At 48.2% G+C, this 15103-nt stretch overlaps 1 protein-coding gene across 3 annotated transcripts in view; it reads right to left on the reverse strand.

Annotated features, from left to right (window-relative positions):
* Nucleotides 1-322: 322 nt before the first annotated feature.
* LOC147450602 (uncharacterized) overlaps nt 323-15103 on the reverse strand; it is a 35339-nt gene continuing 20558 nt past the window's right edge. For all 3 annotated transcript variants that reach the window (XM_086519769.1, XM_086519771.1, XM_086519770.1), the window contains 6 exons: nt 11373-11429; nt 11228-11299; nt 10709-10807; nt 10499-10630; nt 1200-1373; nt 323-1116 (listed from right to left, as the gene is read on the reverse strand). In XM_086519769.1, the coding sequence (XP_086375895.1) occupies nt 940-1116; nt 1200-1373; nt 10499-10630; nt 10709-10807; nt 11228-11299; nt 11373-11429 (711 nt within the window). In that variant the 3' untranslated portion in view covers nt 323-939. The remainder of the gene's footprint in view (nt 1117-1199; nt 1374-10498; nt 10631-10708; nt 10808-11227; nt 11300-11372; nt 11430-15103) is intronic.

Here is a 15103-nt window from a genome sequence, read left to right on the forward strand (position 1 = left end):
TGTGTGTGTGTGTGGGTGTGTGAGAGAGAGAGAGAGAAATGAAATGTTATATTAACGTCTTCAAAAGGCCAAAATGACCTATGAGACCATAGCGTTACAATGTGGTGGATCTGATACAAAGTCACAGAGAGAGAGAGAGAGACCCCTATGTGTACCTTAGTGCAATGAGGGAGAGAGACAACTTGGTAAGCCAGTTGGATCCTAGATAGGGCTCATAATGGTAAAATACACACATTAGTAAGCATTTTTATACAAATAATGCCTTTTCATGCCATGAAAAGGCATGTCTACAATGATGAAGACATTTAGTGTGCACGGATACTTGTGTCCTTGATTCTTTGTCCCTTTATAAACAAGACAAAATACAAGAATTGCTCATTCCCTAAACCATTGCAACAAGTATGAGGGGAAAGCACAAAATGAATTATGTACAAGAGAAAGGGTGTACAGGAGACACAGACCAGCAAAGAATGCTCATATACATTGAGGGGCTACTTGAGGCATATTGATGTTCCAAATCCTTACATTGTAGATGAAAATCAACATCCACCACGGGAAGGCATAGAACTGCCTTGGTTAGGACGATCAAGAGTCGTCGTGGCCTCAGTCATCTTGTCTCTCTTATGCAGAGGTGGAAAAGACGGGGCAAAAGCTCTGCAAGTTAATTGCAGAAGTTGATGAGGATATTTGGTCCTGTATAGCTTTGTTGTTGCCGACACGCCTTTACTGCAAAGCCGGACCAGCTGGCAGAAGCTTTCCAAATTGCAATGAACTAGTCCATGCACATATCAAACCTTCGTTTGTAGCTTGCTTTTACGAGGTTTCCCGACAGTTTATTGCCATTCAAGAAGCAGCACATGTTCCAAGTATCCTCAGAGCAAGAAAGCCACTCCTAAGTTGTCATCGTACACAGCACACCAGCAATACAAACTGTCCAGATCAGCCGTGGTTCACTACAGGAATTTTGACCTGCTGAGAGCCTTTTCTTCCTGTAACCTCCGGAAGCGGAGTCAACAAGTGCCCACTTTCTGATACATAGTAGAAGTTATAGTTGATCCTTGTGACAAGCTCTGCTAGATGAGGAAAGTGGCCTACATTTAGCTTGAATGATAGTACCTGCATCAGTGTGACACACTCAGGCGTTGAAATATGTAAATTATTAAAATTGAAAACCTGGTCAGCAAAATGTGGTAACTTACACGAAGCAAAAATACAATGCACTCTTCAAACTGACGTCCAACACGCTCTATCTCCAGCTGGCATCTTGCTTTGATGGCGGGGGCGGCCCCTCCACTGAACAAGGTACGCTGAATGGAGTAGAAGTCCAATGCTAGGCTAAGGATTGTTTTCACTCTACTGGAAATAAGAGCCCACTGCAACAGACAACCTAGATTGTTTAGGAGACGAAAGAAAACCTTGCATAGAATTTCAAATACCGCTGAGAAATTCAAATACCGATGAGAGAGAAAGAAAGAAAGATCTTTTAAGTTTTTACGTCTATTAGAGGCCAAAGTGGTCTATGAGACAAATCAAATATACGTGTCTGCCATTGGGAAAGGGCAAAAGTACAAAGTAACCAAATGTGGCCCTGTGATGAGGGGGAAGGGGGTGATCCATGGGAGGCTAGGATATATGTGAGAGAGAGAGAGAGAGAGAGAGAGAGAGAGAGAGAGAGAGAGAGAGAGGGATGAAATGAAATGTTATATTAACGTCTTCAAAAGGCCAAAATGACCTATGAGACCAATCTGTTACAAAATGGTGAATCTAATACCATGTCTGCATACAAAAGAACTAGATACTACTACTAGAATCCATTCTCATCTGCACTTTGGATATCGAGCGAGTATGGCTCGAATCCTTTGCTGTAGTCTATGTCAATGCTGTGTAGCCCTTCTCCTCAATCGTGGTCGTCTGGATCTCCGTAGCTCCAGTGCCCGGTTGATGAGAGTGCCAGTAGTGGTCGAATGAGTGTGGGCCAAGCTCTGCAATGATGATTGCTCCTCTGGCTGTCCCATATCTAGTGAAAAGAAACCTGTAATCTGTCTCTGGGACTGTCTCTCTCTATCTCTCCCCAGTAAAGTGTCTCTATATCTGTCTCACTCAAGTAGATATAGCCCAAGACATCTTTGATCCTCATAACTCATGACCCTAGAGAAAGGACCGAAACCTTCTCTCAATAAGCAATGAAACGGCCCGGTATCTCATAGTACATTGTGCAATGACATATGTAATGTAGCTCTGTCTCTGGCTCTAACTAGCATAAGCGGCATATCCTGCTATCTGCTGGTATCCCTCTAAATCTACCAGTCTCAATCTCCAGCTAATGTGAGGATGTGCGTATCTGACCAATGGCACAACGCAAACCATGAGACATATGTGTGTCCATGTAGCTGGGTCGAATCACAAATCCATCTCCTCTGAGGTGGAGAAGATGCTCTCTATAGAAAGCCATCTTCGTGCCCAACTCCTGTGGTGGCTCTATCCATGTCCTCCTAGTATCTAGCTGGATCAAGTCCTGACAAATGAGTCTAGTAATCTCCACCCGTGTAAGAGACATCGAGGGTGCCTGAAGAGAGTACTGAAAAGGGGGCAGCCTGTCCATGATGTGATCTATGCATACCAGCATGAAGTGTCCCCCTGAAGAGCTAACTGTCTAGAAGACTCAAGGGTCAGTCTAGCATATCTGTCTCTAGTAGTATGATGTATCCCACAAGTTGTGCACAAAGGAGACTGATCTGGTAAGCGCCTCAATCTCCATAGGAGGGGCAGCTAGCTCTGCTCAAATGATAGCGTGGGGTACGGAGGCCTTGGCTTTGATCAGTCGAGAGATCATAGATATCAAGGGCCTCTCCATACGTCTCCAACCATCCTGACCTAAAGAAGATCCCCATGTCTACACCCTATACAACAAATCTGAGGCTACTAAGGTATCAAAGAGCCATAACTTTGTCCGAGGTTCCTAGAACTGAACCTGCGAGCACATCCTCTCCAAGCCTCCCAAGGCCGCAAAAGCTCTAGTCAATCTAGTCTCTACTGCTCTCCCCAAAGAAAATCTCGGACCAGTGAAGACAACCCCAAGGTAAGTGTATGCATCTGTATACTCTACAATCTCTTGACCATATGTGAAAGTTGGTGATAATCTCCCGATCCACTATAGTGTGGTGTTAAACACCATAACCTTGATTTTACCTAGGTTAACAGACAATCCACTATCCTCTGCAAACTTGTGTAATGCATCCAACTGTCGCTGCATACCCTCTGATGAGTCAGAGATCAACACAATATCATCGCATATAACAACAATGGGATCCACGTCCTGGCCAGCTGGGCACCTCTATCACCCTCTCTGTCAATGTAATCAGACACCTCATCAGCATACATACCAAATAGAACAGGAGACAATGGGCAACCTTGTTTCACCCCAATGGTGGAGTGAACTAAATCAGATATCCCCTCCAGAGTGCGTACATGTCCCATCACTGATCTATATAGAGCCATAATCCCCCAAATCAACACTATGGGCACCCCCATCTCCTGCAGTCTGCGCATCAATCAAGCTCTCGGTACCATGTCAAATGCTTTGCGGAAATCCACAAAGCTACAATAAATACGTCTCCCATGTGACCTGCCCTCCTCAATGATGGCTCTGAGTGTCATAATATGATCAAGAGTGGAGAAACCCCTCCTGAAACCGGCCTAGCCCTTTGCTCGTACACCCTCACCCTCTATCCAATTACTCAACTGCTACTCAAGAATGGATGCATACAACCATGCCAATGTGTGCCCAACCATAATAGTGCGGTAATTCCCAAGCTCTGTAGGATCACCTGCTTTGAAGATAGTCACAATAGTAGACAACCTCCAAGTCTCTGGTAACCCCTCACACATGGCACGATTGAACAACACTGCAAGAACCTCTACCAACATATCTCTAGCATGTGTAAAGTGCTCTGCTACTAGACCATCATGATCATATGCCCTGTTGGTCCTCATCTTGTCAATGGCTCTCTTTACCATCTCAATGGAAGGTGCTGGTAGGTGGGCATGGCTCTGTAGGATCTGGAAGGGGGTCCTATCCAAGAACCGTATATAACAATGAGGCATACTGGCCCCACACATCATGAGAACTAATCACTGGGGGAGGGGAGTGCTCCTGAAAGAATCGCCATGCCTCTCCTAAGTCTCTACTCAAGAACAGCCGATACAAGTCTCGCTCCATCTGGGCCAAGTAAGCTCGTTTCTTCCGTCGCACAAGGCGTCGAGAAGCAATTCGAGATTGTCTATAAGTGATACTCCTAAAAGAAGATCCCTCTGGAGTTGGGCTCTCATCTCTCTGCACTCCTCATCATACCAATTATTCTGGGGCATGCTCCCAGAATATTGCCTCCGACCCGGCTGAGTGTGTAGGTATGCCTCTGACGTTGCACCATGCAATGTCTCAGTCAGTAACGTGGTGCACTCCTCCACTGAGAGGCCAAGACCAGCTGTGCATAGACGGCTATAGATCTCTGTATAAACTGAGTCAGTCTCTGGTGTAAATGTATAACCGGTATGTGACCTACCTCCTGATGTCTGGGCTGTACTATACTGAAATGAGACAGAAAATGTCAAAAGTGCATGATCCACTACTAGGCCCACTGGTCTGGCTCCCACTATGAAATCTTGAATACAAGGAATAAAGCTCGGTTGTGCCATGACATAGTCCACTATACTGGCCCTGTGTTTGTGTGGAAAGCATGTGAAACCGGCTGCTCCAGGAAATCGCTGTAAGCCATTAAGTATGGCTAACCCATGTGCAGTCGTCATCTCCGTGAGGTATCTCCCATACTCCGTCTGCTCTCTGTCATGTGAGCATCTGTCAAGCCCCAACTCACCCACATCCAGCTCTCTAAGCATCTCATCTGAAGTGTCGTAGAAGATTGTCTCGCAGTTGCCCGTTCGGGCATTGAAGTCTCCTAAGAGGATGATATCACCATCCCTAGAAAACTCCCATATATCATCATCTAGTGTAGAGAAAGGCGACTCTCCTCTAGGGATGATATCACCATCCCTAGAAAACTCCCATATATCACCATATATCATCTAGGGATGATATCACCATCCCTAGAAAACTCCCATATATCATCATCTAGTGTAGAGAAAGGCGACTCTCCTCTGGACACAGCATATACTAACGTACTCGGGGGGAAGTAACATATGGATATGGCAATGTATAGAAATCGGCATGTGTCGGCTCTCAGCCTCACCCACATGTATCTAGCATGATCATCTCTCCGTAGAATATGTAGTAGTGGTTGTAACTCCTCCCTAAATAGCATTGCTACTCCTCCTGAACCTCTACTCCCATGCTCAGATCTCGCGACTGTCCTGTGGGCTGTCTCCAATCTGTATCCCACCACATGTGGCACAAGCTATCCGGGGGCCTGATGCGTCTCTGAGAAATGAAATGAAATGAAATGTTATATTAACGTCTTCAAAAGGCCAAAGTGACCTATGAGACCAAAAAGTTACAATGTGATGGATCTGATACAAAGTCAGATAAACAAAATAAAAATACTCTACTATGGAATCCTAAACTGCTAGGTGTGAACTAAGCAGCTAGCTGGGATAGCTAAATCACAAGAGATCCAACATTGGTCGCTGGCGGATCTCATCAATTTTCTCCATGGTCAATAGTCTGACCGGGCGTCGTGCATATCGGGCCAAAGTCATCCGAATCCTCTGATGCAGCCTCTGTCAATGCTGCGTAGTCCTCCGCAGACGTGGGTGTCTGGATCTCCCCAGCTCGATCGCTCGGTCGATCAGTGTGCCTCTGTGTGAGGTGACGAGCTCTACTGTGGTAGTAGCTCCTCCGGGTGTCCAATGTCTGCTCTAAAGAAATCTGTGATCTATCTCTAAGACTGGCTAGCCTCTCCTCTCATCAGGCTCTCTTTGTGTCTGCGCACCTCAAGCAAAAACAAAACCCAGGCACCTCTGATCCTCATACCGCATGACTCTGGAGAGTGTTCCAAAGCCCTCTCCGAACAAGCAGTGGAAGCAGCTCGTATCTCGTAGTAGACTGGGCAGTGGCACGTGTAGTGCAACTCTGTCTCAGGCTCTATGTCACACAAGGGGCATGTCCTGGATTCTGTTGGTACTCCGTTGTATCTCCCAGTCTCGATCCACAGCTAGTGTGAAGATGTGCGTATCCGGCCAATAGCACATCGCATCCCATGAGACAAGTGGGTGTCCATGTATTTGGGCCTCGTCACAAAACCGTCCTCTGTAAGCTGGAGAAGATGCTCTCTGTAGAAAGCCATCTTCGTGCCTAGCTCCTGTGCTGGCTGTAACCATGTCCTCCTGGTGTCTAGCTGAGTCAGGTCCTGGCGAATGAGCCTGGTGATCTCGAACTATGTAAGAGTCAGAGAGGGTGCATCCAATGAGTACTAGGAGGGCAATCTGTCTATGATGAATCCATGCGCCTGAAACCATGATGTCATCTCCCCATACCAGCATGTTGTATCTCCCTGCATGGCTAACTGTCGAGAGGACTCAAGTGCAAGGCGGGCATATCTGTTGTCTCTAGGAAGTTCCCACATGCTCTCCTCAAAGAAAATGTTGGTCCACTAAAAACCACTCCAAGGTAAGTGTAAGCATCTCTATACTCCACCATCTCCTGGCCGTATGTGAATGCGGGTGGTGTTGACCTCCTGATCCATTGTGGAGTGGTATTAAATACCATGACCTTGGTTTTACCAAGGTTGACAGACAAACCACTTTCATAGGCAAACCTATGCAAAGCATCTTAAGTGAAGTTGCATTCCCTCCAGAGAGTTGGAGATCAACACAATATCGTCAGCATATAACAATAGTGGAATCCATGTCCCTGCTAGCTGTGCATCTCTATCACCATCTCTCTCAATGTAGTCAAAAACCTCATCCACATACATACCAAATAGAGTAGGAAAGAGCGGGCAGCCCTGTTTCACCCCAATAGTGGAGTGAACCTGTGTAGATAGATCCTCTGAGGTGCGTACATGCCCCACTACTAACCTGTATAATGCCATGATCCCCCAAATGAGTTCTGTCGATACTCCCATATCCTGTAATCTGCGCATTAATCTCGCTCTAGGTACTGTGTCAAATGCTCTGCGGAAGTCCACAAAGCTACAGTAGATCCGTCTCCCATGTGATCTGCCCTCCTCAAGGATGGCTCTGAGTGTCAAGATATGGTCAAGAGTAGAAAAACCTCTCCTGAACCCTGCCTGGGGGCTGCGCGTATCCCCTCCCTCTCTGCCAATCTACTCAGCTGCTGCTGCTCAAGAATGGATGCATACAACTATGTCAATGTGTGTCCAATCATGATAGTGCGATAATTCCCAGGCTCCATAGGGTCTCCTGACTTGAAGATAGGTACAATAGTAGATAGGCTCCAAGGATCAGGCAAGCCCTCACACATAGCACGGTTGAACATAACTTGTAAGGTGCACCGGAATGAATGTTGTATTTTCTCAAGATTAGTGATCCTTATTGCTCAAGGTTCCTTTTAGTTCTTTAGAGAAAGAGAGAGCTTTCCGTCTTATAGAGTGTTGTGGTCAAGAACAAAGTGAGTGGATATTGTGCGTGCAAGTGAATGAGACTGAGAGAAGGAGAGAGAAGAGATACGACACCCGAGAGTTTGTAAAACCCTCCTCCAAAGGCCCCACTCTCGTCGGCCAGAGTGGTCTATTCTTTGATTGCACAAAGGTGTACAGTGCGTATGCAATGGACTGATGCCATGGGACTATGCCGATGACGACGACCGTGATGACAATGACTCGATGGCTGAAATCTGAGGTCTTCTAATCGCTGATTTCGGGGGCTGTTTCGGTGGCTGAAAATGACTGTTTTGGATGAGTTTTTATGGCTGAAAATGGGGGAACATCTGCAACCAACTTGGGCTTATCTTCTACTGTGTCATAGGCTGAAAACTGAGAGCATCTGCTGCGGTGAGGACTAATAATCAAAAACGCTGATGAGGCTGAGTCTTGCTGGCGTTTAGGTGCTGAAACCAAAAACGCTGGCTGGATGTGTCTTCTCACAAAAACGCTAGGCTGATTTATATCTGCAAATCAAAACGCTGAATGGCAGCAATGCAAAAACGCTAAAAGGCTGATCTGGTTTGCTGGCGTTTTTGTTGATGGCTGCTATCCAAAAACGCTAAGCCTTTGGGATGATCTGCAGAGAACTGTCACCAGAGAGAGGGGGGACTTCAAGGCGAGGTGTAATGCTGTGAAAAACGCCAAGGGAGGGATGGGGATGGCGAGGGTCTACTGCTGGGGGGGGGGGGGGGGGGGGGGGGGGGGGGGGGGGGGGGGCTGAGAAGTTGCCTGTTGAGCGGGAAGCTCCTGCTGCCTCTTCTACCAGAAAGTGCTAACTTGGGTTTGCTTATATATTAACTTAGCAAAATTGCCCTACCTACTTTTGTTGGAAAGTCACTTAAAATAATAAGTGAAAATCCCAATAAATAGGAAAATAGGCTAAATGCACTGAAAAATTCCCCTAAGTGATGCTAATGGATTCTGATGGGAATTCCGATGATCATGCTGTGTGCAACCGGAGGATATGCATCTATGCTAAGTGACTGGGCATGCACGGTCAACGAATAGACTCGCAAAAGTGCCAGATCACTGCTAATCTAACTTGATCGGACTGACTGAACCCTGCTGTGGTGTAGCTTGTCCACGGACACATAGGGTTGGGATGTGTCACGTGACATAACTGCTAGAAGCTCTGCTAGTAGATCTCTGGCATGCATGAAATGCTGAGCCAATAAGCCCTCATGATCATATGCTCTACCAGTCCTCATCCTGTCAATGGCCTTCTTCACCATCTCAGCGGTGAAAAAAGCACATGTGTGTGGGCATGGATCGGGGGGGGTCGGGAAGGGGTGACTGTCCAGGACTGTGTATAGAGATGATGCATATTGGCCCCATGCCTCTGTAGAGGTAATGGCAAGGGGGAGGGGAGTGCTCATGAAAGAGCCGCCATGCCTCACGTGAGTCCTGGTTCAAGAATAGCTGGTATAAGTCCTACTCTAGTCGGAAGCCCTCTTCTTCCATCGCACTAGGCGTCGGAAGTCAATCTGTGCAGTGTGACTATGTATGAGTGATGTCCTTCAAAAGCAGCTCCCTCTGAAGTCTGGCTCTAGTCTCGCGGCATTCCTCATCATACCAACTGTTCTGGGGCATGCTCCCAAAAGAGCATCTCTGCTCAAACTCGGTGTGTGGGTATGCCTCTGCCGCTACATCATGTAATGTTTGTGTCAATATAATAGTAAGCTCCTCTAGAGGACACCCTGGCTCCTCAGTGCATAGACGTCTGTAGATCCCATCTATGTATACAGAGTCTGTCTCCCGCGTGAAGGTGTAGCGAGTAGGGGCTGTTGCCCGTGGCCTGTGTGCTACACTAAACTGAAAAGAGATGGTCAACGACACAAGAGCATGATCCACAGCCACACCAACAGGTCTGCATCCAACCGTGAGATCCTGGATACCAGAGATGAGGCTCGGCTGTGCCATGACATAATCCACTATGTTGGCTCCATGTCTGTGTGGAAAGCATGTAAAACCCCCGACAGCGGGAAATCTCTGTAGGCCATTCAAGATGGCTAATCCATGTGCACTCCCCATGTCTATCAAGTGTCGTCCATACTCAGTGTGTTCCCCATCCTGTGATAGTCTGGATAGGCCCGTCTCTGCAACATCCAGCTCTCTCAACATCTCCTGTGAAGTATCATAAAATATTGTCTGATGATGGGCAGTCCTAGCATTGAAATCCCCTAGAATGATGATGTCACCATCTCTAGAGAACTCGCATATGTCATCATCCAAAATAGAAAAGGGGAATTGTTCTCTAGGTGGTGCATAAACTGACGTACTTGGGGGAAAGTAGCAGATGGCAATGTAAAGATATCTACCTGTCTCTGCTCTCAATCTCACCCACATGTACCTAGCTTGCTCATCCCTACAGGCTATATGTATCAATGGCTGCAACTCCTCCCTGAATAACACTGCCACTCCTCCTGAGCCCCGCCCTCTGTGCTCTGATCGTGTCTCCTGTCTACAGGCTGTCTCCCATCTGTATCCACTAATGTGAGGCATAGACTGCCCACGGGCCTGATGTGTCTCAGAGTAGAAGATGATGTCTCTCCCAGTGAAACTCTCCTCAAAAGCACCCACATCAAGGCGCATAGATCCATTAGAAACTTTGAGTGTGAGAGAGAGAGACCATTTTACATAGAATTAGATTCAGACATGCAAAAGTTCTTCAAATGATCACAAGGAACCCCATCCCACCAAAAAAGAAGTAAAAAGGATACCTACAATTATCCCCCTCCATTGCACAACAAGATACCGTACCATGCAGTCATGAGCTTTGAGAGAAGAAAGAGAACTATTTTCTCTTATTTTGGGTAGAGTACACAATTGGAGTTCTTTGCAACATGCCAAGCTCTGAATCAAAAAATCGTGCAGAGTACCAATTTGTCCGGAGCAACTAGACATTGTCTTTGGATTGAGACAAGGTATGCATCATGGCAAGCTATGACTTCATCGAGGGAGCATGCCATCGCCATCCCTTGACAGAGCTCCTCCCATGCACTATACAACACCTGTTAGAGAAGGCTAATAAATCAGCAGTTAAGCAGAGCTACCTCAGAGGTCCACTGGTTTATGTAAACTTTGCTTACCCGGTCCATAACATATTGATGCAATGTGTTGACAAAATGCATGAGTTTTTGTTGAAGCAAAAGCTGCTGCTTGATATCTGTCATCCTTCCAACTCCATCCTGTGCCACATGTAGAATAAACAAGGTATCTTCAATAATGCAAATATAAGGCAGAATGGACTGTGGATCAATCAAAGAACAAAACAAGCCTAATTGCATCCACTAATTAAATGACAGCTCGAAGTAACACATGTCCAAATAACAAAGAGAAACAAAACAAATTGATCCTCTGTCTTCCAATAATGAGACACAAACCTAAGACAATACATCATACACAGTCTAAATTTGCCATTCCCTGCAAAGGCATTTCTTTCTTTTAGGAACCCAGTGAAGCCGAAAGCTCTAATAAAATCCAAATCAACTTTATTTCTTTCAAAAACTCAATCAGGATTTTTTCTTCAAAGCAGCAAGAAATATCCTTGCACAAGCGCACGCAGGCTTTCATGAGGCCAAGAGGAGCATCCATTTTAATAAACTTACCTTCCACATCCATCTACAAGCTTTGTCGAGAGCAAATTTAGCGCGCTTGACTTTGAACAAGAATGTCATGACCTAAGAGCAAAATAGACACTGTCAACAACAACTTGTTAGAAGTTCTCACAACCATAAATCTGGCAACACATACCTGGTTGTATTTCTTAATAGCATTTTTATTGATGATTAGCTCCAGTGGCCAGGAAACCTATAACACAAATGTTTACTTCTCTCTCTTAAGCACACAGGAAATAGACTTAGACAAAAAAAGATATCCAGCATTTGCAGACCTTGACTGTTAGATTAACTGTCAGCATTTGAGAGACGCAATACATCCTAAATAACCCTCTCAATGTAACACACACATATTGCTACTTCAAACCTAAGAGGTGATATACTCCCAATCTGTGAAACTAAAAACCCAGGCAGAAGAACTGCATGCAGTCTGCCTAGCCTCTACAGACAATGCAGAATCTTTAACTGCAATTGTATCCACGACTGTGGACTGTCAGTACGACATGAACCTGTCAATCACAAATCAAGCCAAGTCATCCTCTTGAATATGCATGCCTAGGAGTTGCTACATCCATCGCACAGCTGGTAGCCACAGCCTTTCCTCTCACTACAATCACTCCCACCCACTCAATAGAAACACAGTCTGAAATGGCATGACCCCTACCTTAATGAAAGGGATAGATGACTGCAATGAAGAGAACAGAAGCACCGGAGGCGCCCTTAACTTTGGAGGATAACCCTAAAAAACAAAAAAAATCACAGAGCGTGGGCACATGGTGATCTCTGTCCTCAAAGCCAGCAATCTCGAAACCCAAGCACCCTAGAACCAAAACACCAGTAAATCAGGAATGAGTCCGCTCTCAAAGAGGAATCACATTGCTTTGGCGGATAAAGCCATCACAAAAGTGTGTCATCCCAATCGAGTAATCTCTTCAATATGGCAACTATTGGCCACAGAGGTAGCCTATCCCAATTCAAACTGCAAGAAAGAGAGCATCCAATCAAACAACCGATAAGAGCTCTATGAGAACTTGGGTTGGCTTGTAAAGATATCGCGCTCGCTGCTGCCCTCGCTCACCCCCCCCCCCCCCCCCCCCCCCCGGCACACGCTCAGCACCCCCCCAACCCCCCCTCTCTCGCGCCATCGCCCCCCCCCCCCCCCCCCCCCCCCCCCCCCCCCCAGGGCACGCTGCCCAGCTGCCTGCCCGCTGCCTGTACTTCGGACCAGCGCCTGCCCGCTCGCCTCAGCGCGCAGCCTCAGCCCGCCCACTCGCTCGCCTCAGCCCACGCCGCCTGGGCTGAGGCCCCCGCTTTGCACTCCCAATTCTTCCGCCTCACTACCCCCACCCCCTCCCCCCGGGTCTTGCTCAGCTGAAGTAAACACTTTCGGCGTTCTCGGCATGCTCGTCCAATCGAGGGCCACATCTCATCATCGCCATTTCGCCCTTCTCCACGGCAGCAGACACAAATGGAGGCTCATGCTCCACCCCAGAGGGACTCCTCAGAAGCCCCCTCGCCCGACCTTGCAGAGCCCACCATCCGACTTGCTCCTTCACAGACAGAGCAAGCGAGCCTCGCAGCAGAGGTGGAGCGCCTCCAGGCGACCTCCGTCATCTACAAGATTCTTGGCACCAGACCTAGCAGAGGAGAGCTGCGAGACCTTCTCCAGGCCCGCCTTCTTGCAGAGGTGGGCAAGATCTTGGACGTCCAGTTCCTCGGACGAGGCTACTATCAGAGCGAGTTTGAGACCTCCGAGATGGCGTCCAAGGTCATCGCCATGAGCCCTTTGACCATCCGAGCAGTTCGAGCCCACTTTCGACAGTGGAGACATGGTTTTGACCTTGCTTCATATGTTTTGTTAGAGGAGGCAGACCTTCCCATCTCTGTCTGCTTTCCTGGTTTGCGAAGGGAGTACCTACCACTTTTATCCAGGATAGGCTCAGCGATTGGGACTGTCTTGGAGACACCTCGCACGGCAGCCTCAGTAGCTGCCAAGGCGGTCGGCATTCCCTCAGTTCGCGTTCTGGTTAGGGACACCCACACTCTCCCGAAGGTCATCCTTCTTCCTCGGGTGAGTGGGGGTTGGTTTAGACAGAGTGGAGTATTCGAGCCTCCCGAATCAGTGCTTCATTTGTCAACAGATGGGCCATCTTGCGAAGGCCTATCCAGATGGGCCATCTTGCGAAGGCCTATCCACGGAGGAGGCCCCGACCTACACCTCACGCCCAGCCCCGGCCTTCAAGGGCTAGCCAGCAGCACCAGGCAGAGACACACAACACACAGGTAGAGCCACCCTCCGAGCCTGGGGCTCCAGCGGAGGAGGGTTGGCAACAGGTTCGTGGTCGACGACGACAGGGGCCACAGCGACAGCCTGGCACTCAGAGTGGTCCTCATGCGCCTGCCCCGCAGCAGTGGGTTCCCACGGGGAACCGATTCGGTCCTCTTCAGCAGGACGAGGTCTCTACCCCAGCCTCCACCCCAGCTTCACGGTTCATGTTCTGTTTCTTGCAACTAGGGGGATAGAGGCCTTGGACTCATCGGTTGGCTTCTCGTTTCCCCTTTGCGGCAGGGACCAGACTGAGTGGATGCTCGACTCAGTTTTGGAGTGGCTTCAAACACAGACCCTAGAGTTCTCTCATCACATGGGAGACCTAGGAGTTGCAGACATGCTTCACACTCTTTGACCATTGGCCAAGTTTACTGTGACACCTCCAGATGCTGCAGGATGTAGACACATTGTGGTTCACCTCTTTGCTAATACGCAATGCCCGCCATGCTATGTACACATTCATGAGGATTCCTGGACAGAGGAGGTAGCTTTACGCACGGCTCGGTCTACTTGGGCTTGGGCCAGGCACTCTTTGCAGTCACGCCTATCTAGAGGACATTCGGATGCGGATTACTCCCCATCCAAGCCAGCCTCGAAGCACGTTTAGCTGCCGCGGCAGCATCTGTTCTCTCTCGCTCCCCATGAGGATCGTCTCATGGAACGTGCAGGGATTAGGTGGGCCCCAGTTTCAACGTCAGAGGGGCCGACTGCATCAGGAGCTTCAGCATTGCCTTGTGGGAGGAGAGATTGATCTCCTTATGCTACAGGAGCATCACCTGTGTGAGAGCCGCATTAGACGATGTGGTCATCTCTTGCGTGGACGATATGATACTTTTTGGTCAGCTGTTTTTGGACCTGGTGGCATTCACGGTGGGGTATGTATGACTATTGCGGATTCCTTGCAGCAGGCCATTGTGGACAGAGGGATTATTGTGCCAGGCAGGGCCCAGTGGATCACTATGCAGGTTCACGGTTGCCTTGTGGGCTTTCTGAACATATATGCGCCCAATGTGGCGAGTGCACAAGCGAAGTTTTGGTCACAGATTGTTGAGTCTCTGCTGCAGGCAGAGCAGTGGTGCATAGGGGGTGACTTCAACATGTTGGAGGACCCTTTTGACAGATTGGTGGTAGCCATGCTCCTGTGCATGGAGTTGAGCTGGCAGCTTGGGAGCGGTTTTGTATGACTCTGAGGGTTTCGGATGTGTGGCAGCACTCTAGCTTCGTGAGGCCCCCAGACAGCAGAGTGGGAGGACCATTTCTGTGATTTGGGTGGGACAGTTGGCATTCTAGCAGGGACTTCCTTCTCGGACCATGCACCAGTGATCCTCACAGTGGCAGATAGGCAGAGGAGGGGGAGCACGATGCTTCGCATCCCTGAGAGGGTCTTGCTGGACTCTACACTCAAAGAGCGAGTGGAGGCTCTTTGGACAGAGAGCTTGGACACGCAGGATTCTCTTGCTGATAGAGCGGTCTCAAGACTAGCTCAGCTTAGTCGCTTCTTTCTCCAGGAGTCTTTGGCTCACCTGGCTACAGCGAGA

This window comes from Adiantum capillus-veneris, chromosome 9, assembly GCF_014529385.1.
Source record: "Adiantum capillus-veneris isolate H3 chromosome 9, ASM1452938v2, whole genome shotgun sequence".
Taxonomy (NCBI): domain Eukaryota; kingdom Viridiplantae; phylum Streptophyta; class Polypodiopsida; order Polypodiales; family Pteridaceae; genus Adiantum; species Adiantum capillus-veneris.